This window comes from Lolium perenne, chromosome 3, assembly GCF_019359855.2.
Source record: "Lolium perenne isolate Kyuss_39 chromosome 3, Kyuss_2.0, whole genome shotgun sequence".
Taxonomy (NCBI): Eukaryota; Viridiplantae; Streptophyta; class Magnoliopsida; order Poales; family Poaceae; genus Lolium; species Lolium perenne.
The window spans coordinates 185,322,668-185,343,760 of NC_067246.2; the positions used below are offsets into that span (position 1 = coordinate 185,322,668).

General features: G+C 45.9%; 3 protein-coding genes across 5 annotated transcripts; 2 read left to right on the forward strand and 1 right to left on the reverse strand.

The window, feature by feature from the left end:
- The first annotated feature begins 877 nt into the window (after positions 1 to 877).
- LOC127342835 (uncharacterized) lies at positions 878 to 4,187 on the forward strand. The gene is made up of 5 exons (XM_051368847.2): positions 878 to 1,753; positions 1,861 to 1,913; positions 2,859 to 3,022; positions 3,100 to 3,248; positions 3,355 to 4,187. Exons 1-5 carry the CDS (start codon positions 1,003 to 1,005, stop codon positions 3,786 to 3,788), a joined length of 1,551 nt encoding a protein of 516 aa, XP_051224807.1. The 5' UTR covers positions 878 to 1,002; the 3' UTR covers positions 3,789 to 4,187.
- A 303-nt stretch (positions 4,188 to 4,490) lies between these two features.
- LOC127342834 (pentatricopeptide repeat-containing protein At4g13650) lies at positions 4,491 to 8,345 on the forward strand. 3 transcript variants are annotated; one of them, XM_071828260.1, is made up of 3 exons: positions 4,491 to 7,156; positions 7,257 to 7,318; positions 8,207 to 8,345. In XM_071828260.1, exon 1 carries the CDS (start codon positions 4,556 to 4,558, stop codon positions 7,019 to 7,021), a length of 2,466 nt encoding a protein of 821 aa, XP_071684361.1. In that variant the 5' UTR covers positions 4,491 to 4,555; the 3' UTR covers positions 7,022 to 7,156; positions 7,257 to 7,318; positions 8,207 to 8,345. The 3 variants fall into 3 exon arrangements, with proteins under 3 accessions (XP_071684361.1, XP_051224806.1, XP_071684362.1); XM_051368846.2 differs by having other exon boundaries at positions 7,260 to 7,318; XM_071828261.1 differs by lacking the exon at positions 7,257 to 7,318 and having other exon boundaries at positions 8,207 to 8,341.
- Positions 7,383 to 8,858, reverse strand: LOC127342836 (thiamine phosphate phosphatase-like protein). The gene is made up of 4 exons (XM_051368848.1): positions 8,703 to 8,858; positions 8,493 to 8,614; positions 8,190 to 8,391; positions 7,383 to 7,904 (listed from the first exon to the last, which is right to left on the reverse strand). Exons 1-4 carry the CDS (start codon positions 8,856 to 8,858, stop codon positions 7,551 to 7,553), a joined length of 834 nt encoding a protein of 277 aa, XP_051224808.1. The 3' UTR covers positions 7,383 to 7,550.
- Positions 8,859 to 21,093: the final 12,235 nt, after the last annotated feature.

Sequence of the window (21,093 nt, forward strand, 5' to 3'; positions counted from 1 at the left end):
AAACGGGCAACCAAACGATGGGTCCTAGGTTCCTTCTCCGGCGGGCAAAAGGCCGCACAGGCTACAAAACGACCCGACTTCCATGGCATATAGCCCGTTCGCGACGCGCAGGTGAGCCCATCTCGCGGGCGCAGTCATGCAGGAAATCGGTGCAGGCTACCAAACGCGTCCAACAAGGACGACACGGCCCTAGCCAACCCGATGAGAGCTTTGTTTGTGTAGATAGTGAAGATCTTGTGATATTCACTTTTTTGTTTTGAGAAATGAGAAACTCAAAGGTGCTCACCGATAGTTCCAAACACCTCAGCATGGATGAGAATCGACCTGTGGTTGGATGGTTAGAAGGGTAGTGGCACCCCTACCTCACCAGAGTTTAAATTCCATATTTGAAACTTTGGTGTCTTATTAAAATACGAAATATTCTTCAGTGGGAGGCGACGTTTCCGTCGACAACGAGACGCTCGTGGTGACTTCGTCAATCTCAAGACCTGTCCAATCAAATTTTTGGACTCAGTCTCTCGGAGGTGCTCATAGGGTAGGGTGTGCATACGTGGGTTCGTAGGAATGAGTGTATGTACGTATGTGTGAGCGTCTATAGTGAGTTTCTAAAAAAAAAAAATCCTCCACATGAATCGGTTACCTTTCTACAGATTTTACTGGGCCAATGTCTTACTGGTCCTTTAAGCTAAGTAAAGCCGAAACCGAACATTCGCCTCATTCGGGCCCATCTTCGCAATGCTGACACTGATTACTGGGTCCTAGTTGTCGTAAAAAAGGACAACTGGGTCCCAGTAGTCAGTGTAAAGCCGTCCCCTTCCGAGTTCCGTCCCATCTTCAAAACCCACACGGCCCTCTCCCATTTTGGAGCTCCCCCGCAACCGAACCCAAACCCCTTGACCGCTTGGCTTCTTCCCCGAAACCTCACTCCCCTCCTCACCTAGGGTTAGGGTTTCCGGCCGCTCCCCCGCTCCGATTCGAACGAATCCGCCCCGCCCGCCCGCCATGGCCGCCGGCGTCCTGGTGGACTTCCCCTCCATGGGGTCCGCCTGCTACTTCCCCAGCCTCGAGTCCCTCCTCCGCGACTCCACCTCCCGCTTCCTCGCCGCCGTCTCCGCCGCGCCCGACCCGGACCTCACCAACTTCCGCTCCCTCTTCTCCCGCGTCCTCAGCACCTACCCGGACCCTCCGCTCGAGGCCGTCTGGTTCTTCTCCGCCCTCACCTTCCACGACGCCCCCGACGACCTCCGCTCCATCCTCCACCTCCTCTCCGCCTTCACCGCCGGCTCCCGCGACGCCGCCAAGCCCCTCGCGCTCCTCGCCCCCATCGTCTCCGAGCTCTTCCACTCCGCCAAGCCCCGCAGGGAGGTCGAGGCGCTCGTCGACGCCGTCCTCAGCTACATCAGCATCTGCTGCAGCCGCCGCCGCCCCGCGGGAGACGAGGTCAACGCCGACGCCGGGACGCTGCTGCCAGGGTTCGGGGAGCTCGTCAAGGTGTGGAGCGTGCGCAACTCCAGGGACAGGTGCCCGTTCCAGGTGCTCTTCCCGCTCGTCGGGGATGAGGCCAGGCGGGAGCTCATGAAGGAAGGCTGCACCGTCACTTTCCTCGCTGGGGTCGTGGTGGCCGAGGCCTTCCTGCTCAGGCTCTGCCTCAAGGTGCAGGGTGCGGCAGGGGTACCACGATCTGAGCTGCAGAAGGAACTAAGGATCTGGGCTGTTAGCTCTATCTCGGTCTTCCAGAACCAGGAATTCTTCGGTGAGTTCTTTCCCTTGATGATACATCCATGTCCTCACCAATTGTTAGTTTCTCGCAGCCTCTTTGCGTTTTCTGACTCCATTGCATTTTGCTGATTCATTTCACAGGAGTCCTGCTGAACATGCTCGTGAACCCTCCACTGCCTGTCTATTCACTGTTGGTATGTTATTGTCCTTTACACAAGAGCTATTTGAGTGGTTTTTATGCATACAGCATTAGATTTGCAACACATGAGTAGTAGTATACGTCAGCTGTTTACTGCATCATAAATCATTCTGAGTGTAACTTAATAGTATTTTCAGAGTATATCTCGTAGTCACAGGGATCATAATATCTAGGAACTACTTCATTAGCTCATCCCTTAATTAAGGAATGCAGGGGCTGCTTGGGCGTTGCCATTATCTGTTGTATGATGAGTTAGTTAATTACCATATAGTATTACCTTTATGAGATAAGAACTGTGCAACTTGTTCCTTTGTACTCTGATTGTGCTTGGACTCAGGGGTCTTTCTTATCTTGTGGAAACTAGAGAGGAGAACAGTACTAGGACTGTTATATTTCAGAAAGATGGTGTTACCATACCATTTTTGCTGTTAATGTATCCACGAGGAGCCCTACTTGGGATGGAATTGTATATCATCTTTGCCATGTGCAAACATGTTCAAGTCTGATTTGTGGTGATCTTCTCATGCCCATCTATTTTAAAATATAATCACTATCTATGAGTATGTTCTGTAGTGTGAACTGTGAAGCTTGCAAGCATCCCTCTGACCTAAATGCCCAATTGTCATCGTGTTTACATCTCTTAAGAGACTTACACCATAAACTGTTGTTCAGGCCATGCTAGTTCCATGCTAATGAAATAAGTTCACCAGGATCTTTCATCTATTTTTCAGACTTACTAAATTAAGTATACACATTAATTCTTGTTTATATTTGAATCATGAATCCTTGTTCATTTTCTTGCATTTATTGTTCCAATAGCATTCAGAAGAAATGAACTAATTGTCACCTGTCATGCAATTTTAGTTGTGATCATTCCCAATTATTAGTTTCTTCTGACATCTTATTGATGTTTCATTTTGAATTTTGGCGCATAACCCAGAGTGCTGATGATGAAATCTTGCTGAGAGATGTCCTTTATGATGCTCTGATCTTGGTGGATTATTCATTCCTCAGTGGAGCTGAAGTTGCTCAAGCTAATATTTCCCTTTTCCCCATTTTTGTGTCAAGATTGGTTATAACTGTTGATGCCATCAATGATGCCAGGTGATAAAGTGGTGGTTTTACATAAACTTGGCTGGTTTAAGAAAATTTCCTCTAATTTTTCTTCTTCTTTGTGATAGGCGCAAAGGAGATCAAGGGAGAGCAATCTCGTATATCAATGCCTTCTCAACTTCAAACATTCCCAGTTACCTCACTGGCTGGGCTATTCATGAAGCTGGCACTGACCAACTCGGCAAACCAATTGCTATCACACCTCAAGCCTTTCTGAGTAAGCAAATATGTGACAAGATCCTTTCGAGTAAAGTACAAAATGGGTGTTTCTTATTGTCTTTTATAGAGTAAGCGCTGAAGTTCTACGTGGTTGCTTTTCACAGAGTGGCTTGTAGATCTTGAAGATAAGGGGCTCAAAGTGTTTGGAGAGAACTTTTCAAGGATTAAGGAGAGGGTGATGCATGACGAGGGCAAGAATGATAACCAGAGCAGGATAAGTCATTCAGGTGCTGACCTTTTCTTCATTGATAAGAAGAGTCACCAGGAGGGTATGGACACAAAAGATGGTGAGGATGAAGAAGCCGTGGAGATGGAGACAGCGGATAATGCTTTCATGGCTGCTGCTCATTCTATGAAAGTGATGGCGAATGGCATAAGGAAAAGGAAGGATTGTGGAACTGAAGACGCAACAGCCATGAAGTTTGTGAAGTACAAGACTGAAGACAGCTCAGTTAAGTGTTACTTGCAGGCAACCAATGGCATGAGCAGTGGCAGCGAGGTGGAGAATCCACAGTCTGATGACGAGATGGAAGCCTAGAAGGAAACATTCACTAATGCTTACTTGAGGAGAGTTGTTTTGGAGGGTTCACTGGACAACTGCCTTTCTGCAAGACTGTTGTTGTTTTGCGTTCAGACTTCCGCCTCTTAATGATGTCGTGAAGTAGTATATCTCTTTTAGTTCATGCTCGATGATATGAGTTGAAGCGTTGTTCTCGGATCTGTAACACTTCCAGCGAGAGAGGCTTACGGATATTAGTAGTAACTGGTAGCTAACTTGACTTGGCGCGTGATGCCATAAACTATTATCATGTTCCTTGTTGCAAGCAATCTGAGACTTCAAGATGTAGATCTGCTTTAAAGACTTTTGTAATGGTAGAGTACATTTCCTGTTATCCCTCGGTACCATCTTTAATTAATGAATCTTGACTTCCTTCTAGTTCGTAATTACCATGAATATTATGCCTCCAGTATACTTAATACCAATTGCTGAGGAGTTCCTGAGCTATTTGGCCAGTGATATTATCATGTGCCTTCTGTATGTTTATATAACTACAGTAAGTATTTTCATGCAGACTCTGGATAGGGATATGAGAATGTGATAGCCAACGACGTAACTATGGTAGGTTATGCATTTCCAAGATTTTTCTCTGATGAAGGCGGTTTTATGCTTGGTGATTTTAGTTCTACAGGATGTTTCTGGTCTTCTCTTGGTTTGTTTATTTGTCACTAGGCGGTTTCCTGAAATACGCCTTCTTCCCCTGTAGGCGTATTCATAGTGACTGCGTCCTGTGGCAGCCCAAATCCATGGCTTCCCTCCCTCTACCTGTTCTTCTCCACGCTCCATTCTCCTACCACCGCGCTCCTACTTTACCACGGACCGCCATTTCTCCACAACCGACGCGACTCGCGGCGCACTCATCTCGTTCCCACGCCTATGCGCGCCTCCGCACCAACGCGCAAGCCGATGAGCTCCGGTCCCACGCAGCGGCGCTGCAGGACTGCGCCGTCCGCCGAGCGCTCCGCTGCGGCCAGGAGCTCCACGCGCGGCTGCTCCGCTCCGCGCTGCAGCCGGACACGTTCCTCCTTGACTCGCTCCTCAACATGTACTGCAAGTGTGGCCGCCTGCTGGACGCACGAAGGGTGTTCGATGGAATGCCACGCAGGGACGTCGTCGCCTCGACCGCCATGGTATCCGCTCACGCCACCGCGGGAGATTCCGTGGAGGCTCTGAATCTTTTTTGCCAGATGATTCAAGAAGGGCTCGATCCTAACGGCTTCACCCTCGCTTCGGTGCTCAAGGCCTGCTCGGTCGGTTCGCACTCCAAGTTTACACATCAGGTGCATGGTCAGGTGGTTAAGCTGCAAGAGTTGGATGACCCCTATGTTGGTTCCTCTCTGGTTGAAGCTTACACGAGCTGTGGGGAGGTGGACGCTGCCGAGGCAGTGCTGTTGGGCTTGCCCGAACGAAGCGACGTGTCATGGAATGCTCTGCTCAACGAGTATGCTCGGCGCGGCGACTACAGGAGGGTCATGCAGGTTTTCGATAAGTTGGCGGAATCCGGTGATGAGATAAGCAAGTATACTTTGCCTACTGTTCTCAAGTGTTGTGTGGAGCTCTGTCTTGCAAGATCTGGTCAGGCTGTTCACGCTTTGGTGATCAAGAGAGGGCTGGAAACCGATAATGTTCTGAGCAATTGCCTCATCGAAATGTACTCGAGGTGCCTATCTGCTGATGAGGCCTATGAAGTCTTTGCGAGGATAGATGAGCCTGATGTGGTGCATTGCAGTGCCATGATCTCTTCTTTCGGTCGACATGATATGGCTTGGGAAGCACTTGATCTTTTCGTAAAGATGGCAGACATGGGAGTCATACCAAACCAGTATACATTTGTGGGCGTTGCAGGTGTTGCATCGAGAACTGGTGATGCAAAACTCTGTCGCAGTGTTCATGCACTTATTGTGAAAAATGGATTTTCTGTGGCGAAATTAGTGGCTGATGGTATTCTAAATATGTATGTGAAAGCTGGTGCTGTTCAAGATGCAACTGTCGCTTTTCATCTTATGCGTGAGCCTGACACATTCTCGTGGAACACATTTCTCTCCGGATTTTATAGCGAAAGCACCGGTGAGCAAGGTTTGAGGATTTTCAGGCAGATGGCTTGTGAAGGCTTTTCAGCGAACAAATATACTTATGTCGGCGTTTTGAGATGCTGCACTAGCTTGATGAACCTGAGGTATGGCACTCAGGTTCATGCATGTCTTCTGAAAAGTGGGTTGCAAAGCGATACTGATGTTTCCAGGGTGCTTCTTGACATGTATGCACAATCAGGCTGCTTGACAAGTGCGCACTTGGTATTTGATCAACTGAAAGAAAGAGATGCTTTCACGTGGACAGTGATTATGTCAGGATATGCTAAAACGGAGGAGTCTGAGAAGGTGATTGGATATTTCCGTTCAATGTTGCAAGAAAACAGAAGGCCTAATGATGTCACACTAGCAGTTTCTTTGGGTGTTTGCTCTGATATGGCATCCTTAGGCAGCGGGCTCCAGCTTCATTGCTGGGCCGTCAAGTCTGGCTGGAACAGTTCAGTCGTTTCTGGCGCTCTAGTTGACATGTATGCGAAGTGTGGGAGCATAACAGATGCTGAGAGGCTATTTTACGAGTCAGAAACACGTGATCAAGTTGCATGGAATACAATCATATGTGCTTATGCTCAACATGGTCATGGATACAAGGCACTTGATGCGTTCAGGCAGATGGTAGATGATGGGAAAAGACCAGATGTTATCACATTTGTAGGTGTTCTGTCAGCTTGTTGCCATGCAGGATTGCTTGATGAGGGAAGGAAGTACTTCAGATTGATGAGTAGTGTGTATGGAATTACTCCTACGATGGAGCACTATGCTTGCATGATTGATATCCTGTCGAAGGCTGGAAGACTGGTTGAGGCTGAATCTCTTATCAATATGATGCCATTGACCCCAGACTCATCCATATGGAGGACAATCTTGGGGGCTTGCAGGATGCATGGAAATACCGAGATTGCTGAGAGAGCAGCCGAAAAATTGTTTGAGTTAGAGCCACAAGATGTTTCTTCTTCCATATTGTTGTCAAACATTTATGCAGATTTAGGAAGGTGGAGTGATGTTAATAGGCTTAGGAATATGCTACTGGATCGTGGAATAAAAAAGGAACCAGGGTGTAGCTGGATTGAAATCAATGGCCAGATTCATGTATTCCTGTCGCAAGATGGATATCCAAAGTATTAGAATTTGTTTGGTACAGGCCTTTTGTTCCCACAATCTGAAATGCCACAATGGCCTGCAGGCGTAGAGAAACTATGCGACCAAAAGCTGGTTTCAAGTATATATGGCTGGTTCTATATACTGATACAAAGTGCCAAGGTAAATCCTATTTGTAGATGCAAGTACTGAAAATGCTGAATCGGCGTTAGCGGATCGTTTTTCAGTCTGTTTCACTGTTGATTGTTTTATCTCATTTAAGCAGGTAAATATACCAACAAAAACATGCCGCTGGATACTTCATTTGCCTGAAAAGTTTGATAGGTATAAGCTACCCACTTAACTGGCAAGTCTCGATTCTTAATTTTAATCGCATGCTAACCTGCAATTTCATAAGGGATATAACATACACAAAACCCATCAACCATATCAGTGCATTCTTTTATTACATCACATAGTAGGATGGATGCTGACTAAGGACAGGTTCCTTACTCATGGCATATGGAAATAGTCACACAATCTTGCCTATAATCGTGAGCTAAGGTATGGTTAAGAATCAATTTGGGACAGGGAGAGTCTGATTGTGACCTACATCTGTTGGTACCGGATTGCTCATCTCGCATTTGTAGTCCAACTGGGATACCTGTGCCGGTGGGGTGACCAGCTTGTTGACCAACTTAAGTAGGATCCTTTCGAGTTCCTCGCCATTACACCATGGGTGAACCTCAGCTTTGACAAGCTGCGGATTGCTCCTGATGAGATTCCAGAGGGGGTAATTCTCCTTTGGCATGACATAGTCCCCTTTGCTTAGCTTAAGGGAAGGACAGTAATCCCCCTTCCCATCGCCAATATAGATGAATTGCTTGTTCTTGGCACTGTCTGTCGCCTGAATCCTCTCGATGATCTTGCCCTGAACATGGTAATTAAAATTTTAGTTCATGGGGGCCATGGTGGGTTTTCATTGGTCACAACCTCTTTTCATGTGAACATTATAATGCGATTTTAGGAGAAGTAAGTTCCTTAATTAATCATTAACCGTTTAGGAACAGATCATGTCTAAGATTCTAAATGCAGAACACACCATTATACTGAGTGGTATATATTGTTTCTTCTGTCCCCATCACTCACGTGCATCGAGTGAAGCTACTGTCTGTAAATCAACACGTGAACTGATCTGGCATCCTACTGTCCATACCTTGCACATGTTCTCAGGACACAGGCTGCATCCATGGGGCGAGCTGGTAGGGTCATGGAAGGGCGAGATCCTCAGCCTCCCGTCGGCATCCAGACGCGCGGGGTTGGTGTTGATCTCGGAGAAGCAGCCGAGGACCCCGTGGTGCTCCAGGACGGTCTCGATGAAGAAGGCGTTTGCGTCACTCACCACCTTCAGATCACACCTGCAACGCGCACCTACCACCGTCAAGATCCAGAGCTCCGGAAGAGAAACCAAGAACACATATCGGCATGCCGCATGCATCCGTAGTGGGTGCGCATGTACCCTAATGCCGACGCCGTTCTGATGGCGGAGAGGACGTGCGCGTCGAGCGGCGCGCTCCTGAGGCACTCGCGGATGTCGTCGGCCGACCTACCCTGCGCGTGGAGCTCCCCCATCATCCTGTCCTGGAAGACATCAAGACGAGTTTCCGTTGGGCCTCAGCCGGGGAGAACTGAAGCACAAATATGCGAGTGCAAGATATGGGTATCATACCATGAGGGAGTTCCAGCGCATGGTGGGGCGCAGGCGGTTGAAGGCGTCGGCGGCGCCGAGCTTGGTGATGACCCAGTCGTCGCTGTCCCACTCGATGATGGTCTTGTCGAAGTCGAACACCACCACCACGGAGGCGGCGGCGGCAACGGTGGCCATCTGTTGATCGGTGGCTGAGGAAGAGGCGGCGGAGGGTGATGCACGTCTCGTCTCCGACGTTTGCGACCTGCTACAAGTCCGGCGTGGTTGCTTTATTTGTTTGTTTCTGTTGGTCTCGGCGTGTTTTTATAGCCAGCCGTCGCTGTGGCCAGCTGGTGACTTGGGGGGGCTCCACACCGCCACATGTGACCGTTCTCCTGTATTTGTGTTTCCATTCGCTTTTGCTCTTGCACTTGCATTTTGCTCTGTTAAATGGTTATTATATCACGATAAATGAAATTGAAGACCTTTTTTCGGCCAGGAAAAGATAAATGAAGACCTTGACTCTAGAAACAAAGAAAGGTGGAAATTAGTTGTGATCATGCTCTGTTCCAATCTACGGTAGCCTATCTTAATTTTGCTCGACTTGGAGGCATTGCGCATGAAATTAGTTGTGACCTTGACTTGGAGGGCATTGGAAATGAAAACGCAATATATTCTTATTTCAACTGCTCAAATTAGTTGTCGCAGTATGTTCAAAAAAAAAAAAAAAATTTTGTTGTCGCAGATTTATCTAAATGTCTATGTATTTGGGAGGTAAAAACCAACAAGCCGAGAAAATAATCTGTCCCTCACTGTCCCGCTGAACCATACCACAACCAGCTGTGCCTTTCTCCGATTTGTAAGAGCCATCAACACTTAGGTCGTGTTTGGTAGACTAAGCCCGATTTGAGCCTCACTGGTGCAGTGGTGCGAGGGCACCTGCGCGTTCGAAACAAGCCACGAATCAGAATTGGCCTGTTGTTTGGTATGTCGGGCCGTATGGTTTGGGCCAAAAAAGTTTTTTTTGTTTGTTTGCCTGCATCCAACCCTAAATCTCGATGGAGATGAAACTACACCTGTTTGGTACCATCCAGGAAAGCATAAGGCCACCTTTTCTCTACAACAGGTAGCCTTACCATACTATCACCTCCCATCACACAGAAATCACAGTTGCACACTTACGAAGTTAACAATTCACTAAATCACCATAATTACTACAAATGGTAGTTCATAACGATACTTCATAGCTACTACGAATGACATTTTATCATCACGGGGTAGTTGAACATATGGGGAACAAATTAGGGTTCGAGAAACAGGGGATCAAAGGAGGTTCTTCTTCTTCACTTCTTCACTTCACTTCTTTACTTCTTCTTCTCCTTCTCAAATGGTGGTGTTGCCTCTGGCTTCCCACATTACGTCTGTCCACTCTTTCCTCTTCTCCTTCCAGCCTTCATTATCGTCTGCCTTCACGCCATGGCCGGTCTCAACTTCATCAAAAGTGACAACCTCTTGGAAGAAGTCATACTCGCCCCAACCGAGGATCCAGTTGTGAAGAATGCAACAAGTAAGGACCAGCTTTACTTGAGTGTCAAAAGTGTGGAACGGTTTCTGGTCAGGGACCTTGAACCTGTTCTTCAATGCAGCAAAGGCCCTCTCAATGGTGATTCTAAGGCTTGAGTGTCTCAGATTGAACAATTTTTCGCATTCTGAGGTCGGTTCCTTGGAGTAAACTCGTTGATGTGGTACCTTATTTTCCTGAAGGGAGGTAGAATACCAGGTCGGCATGCATAACCAACATCTCCAAGGTAGAACTTACCCTCAGGGATTTGCAACCCATCATGCCTTGACAAGCTATGGGACAGGATGCTTGCATCATGAGCTGAACCCTCCCAACCAGCAATCACGTATGTGAACCTCATATCGAAATCCACAACGGCTAGCACGTTCTGGCTGGTGTAGTGCTTCCTCCCACGGAATGCTGCAAACATTGATCTCGGTACCTTTGCAGTCACATAAGTACCATCAATAGCCCCAATGCAGTCATGTGAAACAATTAACACACAGTCATGTTTGTGACAGTATCACACATATGATAAGTAGAACGAACATGATTTTGTAGTCACCCTGAAATACGAAATCACCTGTAGCTGTTCTTGATCTTGGGTGGTGTGTTCGTTCATGCTGGCTTGATCATTTCACCTCTGAGCTCCCTAACTGCATACGACACCTGCTGGAAATACCGAGAGTTAGTCTCCGTGGATCGCTTGAATGTGCTATGGATGACTCTGAACGTCTGGTTATGACCAATGACATGAAGAAACAATGCAACTTGTTATTCGACAGAGGTGTGGATGCTATCAACCAGCAGTCCTCTAGACCTGAACGTTTTCACAAGTGCATAGAAATGTGCTCTTCTCATCCGAAGCATCTGGATAGCCTCTACATCATTGAAGTTGTAGATGTAGTTTAGGTTGGCCATCCTCGTGATCTCTTTGTAACACTGTTTTCAGTTGCTACACTTGCTTACAAGAGGTGGACACGGTTAGCCATGTGCTGGTGGGTTGTGTGTATGCTAGACAGGTTTGGTACTGGTGTTTGCAGAAGGTCAGTTTCTCGCTGCCGATCCCCACGGCCACGATTCCTTGCAGTCCTAGTGGTATGAGGTCTGGAAGAGGTTTGGGAAAAAGGAGAAGCGTCGGTTTGATACCCTGGTGATTTTGATCAGCTCGCGTCTCTAGAAGCAACGCAATGCTAGGGTTTTTGACAATATCTTGAGGCAATTCTCAGAAGAGGCTTTGGTGGACCAGATCATGCTAGATTGGGAGCTTTGGGCTAAGGCTAGCCTAGGAGGGCGTCATTTGTTTGCGAGAGTAGTGCACTAGATTGGGGGGTGTGTGTGTGTGGGTGTGGTGTTCTTGACAAACGTTGTCACAACGGTTTTTTTCATGCTTGTACCTTGTTTATCTCTTCTATAAAACTAAGGTACGCAATTGCGTACTCTCGAAAAAAGATAGGACCGTACATGATAGGAGGAAAAAAGATAGGACTGCTCTCTTGTGCACCATCAAGATCCAGACTTGTATGCAAATGATGAGTGCTGCGGTGTGATGCACAAGCTGGAGCTAGTCGGTCTACTCAAACAAGATCTATGCATTACGAACGGTCTTATCGAACCCAACTTGTTCTACCAACATGAATCCAATACTACAGTAGAGCAGAGGAGTTTCCCCTTACCTCCGTCATGGTAGATGATGGAGACGGCCGGAAGTCGAAGAAGGTGTGCGCAGGCTCTGCCGCGGCTGAAAACGACGACCCTGGTTCGGCGCCGGAGACCAAAGGGAGGAGCTCCTCGCCCAGACCATGGCCAGGGTCAGATGCCCGCGACCAGATCTGGGTCGCCGCAGCCGCCGCCGGTGCGAAAAATGGGGAAAGGAAAATTTTGGGAGGGGGACTATGGAGAGGGTAAACGAAGAGGGAGGTTACCCCTATCTTTGCCGCGGAACACCGCTCGGTTTCACCTTCTCCTGTCATACCGAGGCTGAGCGCCCGCGCGAACGGTGTTGTCGATTTTCGTCTCGCCCAGGCGTGTCCCTGGAAAAACTGTCAAACTAGGCGTTCCTCTCAGGCATGTCCCGATAATGCTTTAAAAACCGTGCGGTGCGACAACGCAGAAGAGCCCAGTAAACCAAACAACTTAAAAAACTACGAAGCACATGGGAGCCAAAGGATACCCAGACTAACAAACGGACCCTTAAGTTTACCCAACCTATGGAGGGTTTTGACCAAGTTTGCCAAAACCTTTAGAGCATCTCCAGTCGCGTCCCCCAAAGCGTCCCCCAAAGCGATTTGGGGCGCGCCGGACAAAAAAACCGTTCCAGCCGCGTCCCCCAAAGCCCTTTTTTGTCCGGCGCGCCCCCATACGGTGTCCGGCGCCCCGAGCCCGTCCCCGTCCCACAGGGGACGCACCGGGCACGCCGGACACAACGAAAAGCGAGGCGAAGCGAAGCGACGTGGGCCCGACCCGTCAGCGGCTCGGATGCTCAACCGCCGCCTACGTAGCGACGGTGCAGTTGCCCGGAAGCGGAACCATCGCATTGGCAACCGCGTCGCCCGATGCCCCAACCGCCGGAATGGAGCGCGGACTACTCGGAAGAGCAACCACCGCTCTCTTCGACTTCTGCGCCGCCGTTTATCCGCGCTCAATAAGAAGACCCGTACGTAGGCGCTTTCGGATCTTCAACCGCCCGCCATTGATCCAAGCTTCCAACGACGATGAGATACATCTCGCAGCTTCCATCAGACACCTCCAGCGAGGGCAAGTCTGCTGGATTTCGCCATTGGTGGGACAGAACCCAGACGTCCAGCAGCGGTGATGATTCCCTGCTGGCACTTGACAGCGAGGAGGAATGGCTGGGGTCAGAGGAGGCGGCGACGGCCCGTGCGAAGGCTGAGGCGGACGCGAAAGCGAAGGCCAATGCCAAGTCCAAGGCCAAGGCCAAGGCGAAACCGGTGAGCACCGGCGACGACGAGGAGGACACTAGTTCCTCCGACGAGTCGGTCGACACCGCCTCTTCGGAAGAGGTGACGAGCAGAAAGCGCCACCGTGATGACGACGACGAGGCGGGGCCATCATCTAAGAAGAAGACGAAGTAGTTTTAAAATAATTTATATGTAATTTAATTATGTTTTTTCGAAGTTTTATATGTAATTTTAAGTTGAACCGATTTGAATATTATAGTAAAGAGTTTTCTTCTATCTATTTAAATTATTTTTAATGTTTGGGGGCGGCGTTTGGAGGACGTGGCTGGGGAGCGACGTCCCCCAAACGCGGCACGAACAAAACACGTCCCCCAAACGCTCGATCCAACGCCCTTTGGGGAACGGTTTAGGGGACGCGGCTGGAGATGCTCTTAGGAGTCCAAGCAGGTTTATTCACTGTTGCAGACTGCACGACTAGCTTCTTGCTCTTGGGGATTGACTCGGTTGGCTCCCGGCAGTTCTTCAAAATCTTCCAGTAACTGCATAAGAATCTTTTGGACTGATAGCCAAGTTCACCCAACCATCCATCGTGCAAAGTGACATGTCTGGTCTTTTCATTCACAAGAATAGTGGGTACGTATCAAATCAAATGGCACCTGTCCTCGTGGAGGAAGTGCAATATTCGCAAGTCGCAACACTTGTACAGTCGTGCTGGCATGGACAGCATAGCACTACCCGTTCCATCAGATGCCCGCTTTTCTTTTGCTAAATATATTGTGGTTGGCCTACGTCTTGACCAGGAATAAAGTATTCCCTCCTATGTACGAACAGAGATTTGGTGCACATGAGTGATCTCGTTTGAAAAAAAAAAATCATATTTTTGAGTTTCAAAAATATCTGGAAAAAAATCTGCAAATAGTCAATGATGTATCCCACAAACGTGCAAAAAATCAATTTCAAATACTTAATATTTTGAGCTACACAAAAATGACAAAATTGTAGATCTAAGTAGTCATTTTCAAATCTTCAAAACATATCAGATTTTGTCATTTTTATCTAGCTCAAAATAAAAAAGAATTTCGGATTGGGATTTTGCATGATTGTGGAATATATCAATGACAGTCTTCAGAATTATTTTCATGATTTTTATAACTTGTAAAAATATTTTAAATTTTTTCTTAACATAGTGAGAGCACTGGAGCTCGGGAGCTAAAAACACTTTTCGCCTATGTACTCCGTAAAATAATAAACTAGAAAGTTCACGGCGTGGCGCACGTCGCGTCCTTGTTGTCTAAGGTGCGGTATTATTTTTTAAAACAATGTTTTTTGGCTTAAGAGTGCGGGATTCATTTTCAAAAACAATTGAAGAAACTTCTAAAACTTGACCGCGTTCTTGCTATCAAGATCGTTGGTTACAATTTTGTAGGAATAGTACAATATCTAGGTTGCTGAAGTACCGCGGAAGTGCCAGTGAAATATGCAGCGGATGGTGGAGTGCTTTTATTTCTTGATCGTTGGTTCAAATATTGTAGAAATAAAAAAATGAATTAGTGCTAGGAGGAACTAGACACTAAATGATATAGTAGAAGCGGGACCTCGGTGTGAGAATTCCAGAAATTCGCTCCTGACAGGATTCGAACTCTGGTCGTTGGGATGCGGCACTGCGACCTCAACCACTGGGCTATGCAGTTTTTGAGGACGTGGGCATAGCCTAGTGGTTGGGGTCGCAGTGGTGCACCCCAACGACCAGAGTTCGAATCCTGTCAGGAACGAATTTCTGGAATTCTCACGCCGAGGTCCCGCTTCTACTATATCGTTTAGTGTCTAGTTCCTCCTAGCACTAATTCAAATATTGTAGAAATAAAATAATATCTGGGTTGAAGTACCACAGAAGTGCCAGTGAAATAGGCGACGGATGGTGGAGTGCTTTAATTTTCGGTGTTGCTACCAAAGAAAATGGTAGTATTTCTCTGGCCGAAAGAGGCAACTAGTGATGGAGTAAATTTATCTTTCTAAAGTTACCATAGAAGAACACAACATTATTTTCCCTTAGTAAAAGAGAGGGCGGATGTTGGATATTTTTTGAATCAGCGTTGAAGAATTATGCACTACTAAAGAAATATCGGTGGGTAATTACTATCCAGATGATGAGATTCGTAGCATAGAAAACAAAAAAAATTCCTACCGCGAGAACGCAATCCAAGCCAAGATGCAATCTAGAAGATGGGAGCAACGAGGGGATGAACGAGACTAACCCTTGAAGATTTCCAAAGCCTACAAGAGGAGGCTCTCGTTGCTGTGGTAGATGATCACTTGCCGCTTTCAAAAGCGCGTAGAAGATCTTGACGGTGCCACAATCGGGCAGCACCTCCGTACTCGGTCACACGTTCGATGTTGATGAAGACGACGTCCTTCTCCCCGTTCCAGCGGGGAGCGGAAGTAGTAGATCCTCCTCGGAATCCCGGCAGCACGACGGCGTGGTGGCGGTATCGATGGAGATCTCCGGCGGAGCTTCGCTAAGCATATGCGGGAGAAGTAGTGGAGGAGGGGCGCTAGGGTTTGGGGAGAGGGGGTGCCTTGGGCGCTGGCCACAAAGGGGGGCAGTCAAGGTTGGAGGCAAGAGTGGCATTGGTGTGGCCGGCCAGCCCCTCCCCTCCCCTCTTTATATAGGTGGAAGCCCCAAGGATTAGGTCAAAAGTCTCCGAATAAGACCCCAACATAAACCTTCCATCTGACCAAACCTAGGGGGAGTGGGACTCCCCCCTTTCCTTTGGTGGGGTGGTCGGCCACCATGGGGAGGAGTCCACTTGGGACTCCTCCTCCCTTAGGCTGGCCGGCCAAGGTGGTTGGAGTCCCTCTGGGACTCCACCTTCCATGCTGATTTCTTTCGGACTCTTCTAGAACCTTCTAGAACCTTCCAGAAAAAATACCGGATCATTTTCAAACCTAGAAAATGACTTCCTATATATGAATCTTATTCTCCGGACCATTCCGGACCTCCTCGTGATGTCCTGGATCCCATCCGAGACTCCGAACAAAACTTCGAACTCCATTCCATATTCCATATCTACTTAAACGACATCAAACCTTAAGTGTGTCACCCTACGGTTCGCGAACTATGTAGACATGGTTGAGACCTCTCTCCGACCAATAACCAATAGCGGGATCTAGAGATCTATAATGGCTCCCACATATTCAACGATGACTTTAGTGATCGACTGAACCATTTACATATGATACCGATTCCCTTTGTCACGCGATATTTTACTTGTCCGAGGTTTGATCATCGGTATCTCTATACCTCGTTCAACCTCGTCTCATGACAAGTACTCTTTACTCGTACCGTGGTATGTGGTCTCTTATGAACCATTCATATGCTTGCAAGCTATTAGACGACATTCTACCGAGAGGGCCCAGAGTATATCTATCCGTCATCGGGATGGACAAATCCCACTGTTGATCCATATGCCTCAACTCATACTTTCTGGATACTTAATCCCATCTTTATAACCACCCATTTACGCAGTGGCGTTTGATGTAATCAAAGTACCTTTCCGGTATAAGTGATTTACATGATCTCATGGTCGAAAGGACTAGGTAACTATGTATCGAAAGCTTATAGCAAATAACTTAATGACGTGATCTTATGCTACGCTTAATTGGGTGTGTCCATTACATCATTCATATAATGACATAACCTTGTTATTAATAACATCCAATGTTCATGATCACGAAACCATGATCATCTATTAATCAACAAGCTAGTTATACAAGAGGCTTACTAGGGACTCTTTGTTGTTCACATAACACACATGTATCAATGTTTCGGTTAATACAATTATAGCATGGTATGTAAACATTATCATAAACTCAAAGATATATTATAATAACCATTTTATTATTGCCTCTTGGGCATATCTCCAACAGTCTCCCACTTGCACTAGAGTCAATAATCTAGTTTACATTTGTAAAGATATAACACCTTGGCCTTCCGGTGCTTTATCATGTATTGCTCACGGGAGAGGTTTTAGTCAACGGATCTGACACGCTCAGAAACGTATGTATTTTGCAATTCATTTGCGTCTCAACGTATCACTCATTTTCTAAATGAGTCGGCATTATTCTTATATGTTCAGTCCTCTGGTGGAACCTTAATTCCGCGGTCTGAAATATGTCACTAATATTGTCATACACAATATTGCTTCAAAGTTCTGACACTATCGGAACTACACCAAGTTCTCAAAGAACCTCTTGACTTAACATCCTCAGTCATTTTCAAAACAATGACAACTCCTTCATTTGTAGAATCCGTCACAATATTTAGAACTCTTCTAAATCTAGTATTGTGCTACCTTTTAAACAGCACTTAGCCTAATTGAGATTTTGAATTTCATTTTTATATGTGATCAAACAAATATCGGTGCAACATCTTACAGCGATTTGTTTTGTCATTATCCCATATAAAAATATATATGTATCCTTGGTTCTTCTAAAGCACACAGGGATATTCTTACTGTTTGTCCAATGATCATCACATGAATCATTCTGGTATATGCTCCTAACTTTTCAAAGCATAGGACATCTGATTTTGTACATATTATTCGTGATCTATAATCACTCATGTGTTTTTACTCATTGAGTGTCAGATACACTCAAGTCTTGTTAAACCTTCACATGATAAGAACATTTTCTTAATATTTCTATATTGAACTACTTCAATATCCATTCTATGTACTTTGACTTAAACTTATTATGTGTTTCAATCTATCTTCATAGATCTTGACACTAAATATGTTTCAGTCCATATCCTTTCATTGAAGTTAATTTTCAATGAAACCTTTTAATCAAGTATATAATTTCATCATTTATAACCAACTATATGTCATCTACATAAAGTATTATAAATATGTCTCAGCGCTCCCACTTAATTTCTTGCAAATGCAAGCCTCTTCATCGTTTCTGATGAAATCAAAAACTCTTTGACTATTTCATCTGGTGAAGATTCCAACTCCGCGATACTCACTTCATCCAATTGAAGTTTGTATAGCTATCTAGTATTCCACGGACCAGCAAAAATCTTGCTTGTATCTTGTATACACCTTTAATACACACTTGATAAGTAATGTATTTTGCCATCCTACTAGCATATATCATAAAAGAAATATGTAGTGATTACTAGAATAATCCACATAGACGATAAGCATTGCTACTGAAGATCTAATCTTATCGTAGTCAACTCTTTGAATTTTGTCGTAAACAACTTTTCGACAAGTCGAGCTTCTTCAAGGATATTTCATCCAAGTCCATCAACTTTATAGATCCATTTACTTTCAAAAAGTATTCATCTATCTTGGATTTCATGGCGTATAGCCATTTTAACGGAGTCAGGGCCCATCATAACTTTTTTGTTTGTAGTTGGTTTATCATTGTTCAAAATCAATCCTTTGTCCACAAATCATTTATTTGATTACAAAGTAAACCATACCTACAAGGTTCAATATGTACTTCGATCTCCATGGCTAAAACACTTTGTAGTCATGGGAGCCATGATCGTCGTGGCCGCTTCCGGAACCAATTCCGATGCTGCGCTACTCTGATCATTATGCTTAGGTTCATAAACCTTATCAAGTTCTATTGTCCTCCCACTCAAAAACTTCGCTAGAAAACAATTTTTTGGAAATAAGCAAGTAATATTAACAAACACTTTTGTCTTTTACTTCATAGTGGAAAGAATTCCCAATCAATTCTTTGGGATAACCAACAAAGACATTCATCTGATTTTGGTTGTAAACTTATTTACTTATGCTATGCATACCAAAATTTAAGAAAGGACTATTAGGGTTCATACCCATGTCATAACTCGTATGGTGTCATTTCTACGGATCATCATGATGCTCTATTCAGTGTAAAAGCGGTAGTCACTGATACGCGTACAACACGCGTCCGTTGGGAACCCCAAGAGGAAGGTGTGATGCGTACAGCGGCAAGTTTTCCCTCAGTATGAAACCAAGGTTTAATCAAACCAGTAGGAGCCAAGAAGCACGTTGAAGGTTGATGGCGGCGAGATGTAGTGCAGCGCAACACCAGGGATTCCGGCGCCAACGTGGAACCTGCACAACACAAGCCAAGTACTTTGCCCCAACGAAACAGCGAGGTTGTCAATCTCACCAGCTTGCTGTAACAAAGGATTAGATGTATAGTGTGGATGATGATTGTTTGCAGAAAACAGTAGAAACGATGTGCAAGAGATTGTATTTCAGTATAGAGAATTGGACCGGGGTCCACAGTTCACTAGAGGTGTCTCTCCCATAAGATAAACAGCATGTTGGGTGAACAAATTACAGTTGGGCAATTGACAAATAAAGAGGGCATGACCATGCACATACATATTATGATGAGTATTGTGAGATTTAATTGGGCATTACGACAAAGTACATAGACCGCTATCCAACATGCATCTATGCCTAAAAAGTCCACCTTCAGGTTATCATCCGAACCCCCTCCAGTATTAAGTTGCTAACAACAGACCATTGCATTAAGTATTGCGCGTAATGTAATCAGTAACTACATCCTCGAACATAGCACCAATGTTTTATCCCTAGTGGCAACATCACATCCATAATCTTAGAGATTTCTGTCACTTCCCCAGATTCACGGAGACATGAACCCACTATCGAGCATAAATACCCCCTCTTGGAGTTACAAGCATCTACTTGGCCAGAGCATCTACTAGTAACGGAGAGCATGCAAGATCATAAACAACACATAGATATAAATTTATAATCAACATAACATAGTATTCTCTATTCATCGGATCCCAACAAACGCAACATATAGAATTACAGATAGATGATCTTGATCATGTTAGGCAACTCACAAGACCCGACAATTAAGCACAATGAGGAGAAGACAACCATCTAGCTACTGCTATGGACCCATAGTCCAGGGGTAGACTACTCACACATCACTCCGGAGGTGACCATGGCGGCGTAGAGTCCTCCGGGAGATGATTCCCCTCTCCGGCAGGGTGCCGGAGGCGATCTCCTGAATCCCCGAGATGGGATTGGCGGCGGCGGCGTCTGCGGAAGGTTTTCCGTATCGTGGCTCTCGGTACTGGGGGTTTCGCGACGGAGGCTATTTGTAGGCGGAAGGGCAGGTCAGGGGGCCACACGAGGGGCCCACACTATAGGTCGGCGCGGCCAGGGCTTGGGCCGCGCCACCCTAGGGTGTGGCCACCTCGTGGCCCCACTTCGTCTCCTCTTCGGTCTTCTGGAAGCTTCGTGGCAAAATAGGACCCTGGGCGTTGATTTCGTCCAATTCCGAGAATATTTCTTTACTAGGATTTCTGAAACCAAAAACAGCAGAAAACAGAATCGGCACTTCGGCATCTTGTTAATAGGTTAGTTCCAGAAAATGCACGAATATGACATAAAGTGTGCATAAAACATGTAGATAACATCAATAATGTGGCATGGAACATAAGAAATTATCGATACGTCGGAGACGTATCAACATCCCCAAGCTTAGTTCCTGCTCGTCCCGAGCAGGTAAACGATAAACAAAGATAATTTCTGGAGTGACATGCCATCATAACCTTGATCATACTATTGTAAAGCATATGAGCTGAGATCAAATCATTCAAAGCAAGTATCTATATTGATATAAGAGATGATAATGCAAGAGTTAGACAAGCTAGAAGTTTTCATGAACTATTGCTTTAAAGACATGCAACCGTACAAAGTTCATTAAAGATGTATTAAGTATTCAGCATAGAATTTCTATCCTTCATTCCAAGCATCATGTAAATTTTCACAACATAAGAAGGATTCAGTCAAGTAAACATAAACATGAACGTCATGAATCAACTGTTTCGAAGTCTACTCAACCGGTGAGCGCAAGCATTTGGTATTAGCACCAGGATGTTATGGCATAAAGAACGTTAATGGGGGTT

What these genes read in the sequence shown, in the direction of transcription:
- LOC127342836 (XM_051368848.1), bottom strand. Translation starts at nt 8,858, where the DNA reads ATGGCCACCGTTGCCGCCGCCGCCTCCGTGGTGGTGGTGTTCGACTTC. An exon ending in TGCGCTGGAACTCCCTCATG is followed by an intron (nt 8,615 to 8,702) that starts GTATGATACCCA and finishes GATGTCTTCCAG; the next exon opens with GACAGGATGATGGGGGAGCT. An exon ending in GTCCTGAGAACATGTGCAAG is followed by an intron (nt 7,905 to 8,189) that starts GTATGGACAGTA and finishes TACCATGTTCAG; the next exon opens with GGCAAGATCATCGAGAGGAT.
- LOC127342834 (XM_071828260.1), top strand. Translation starts at nt 4,556, where the DNA reads ATGGCTTCCCTCCCTCTACCTGTTCTTCTCCACGCTCCATTCTCCTAC.
- LOC127342835 (XM_051368847.2), top strand. Translation starts at nt 1,003, where the DNA reads ATGGCCGCCGGCGTCCTGGTGGACTTCCCCTCCATGGGGTCCGCCTGC. An exon ending in GATGCCATCAATGATGCCAG is followed by an intron (nt 3,023 to 3,099) that starts GTGATAAAGTGG and finishes TCTTTGTGATAG; the next exon opens with GCGCAAAGGAGATCAAGGGA. An exon ending in CACACCTCAAGCCTTTCTGA is followed by an intron (nt 3,249 to 3,354) that starts GTAAGCAAATAT and finishes TGCTTTTCACAG; the next exon opens with AGTGGCTTGTAGATCTTGAA.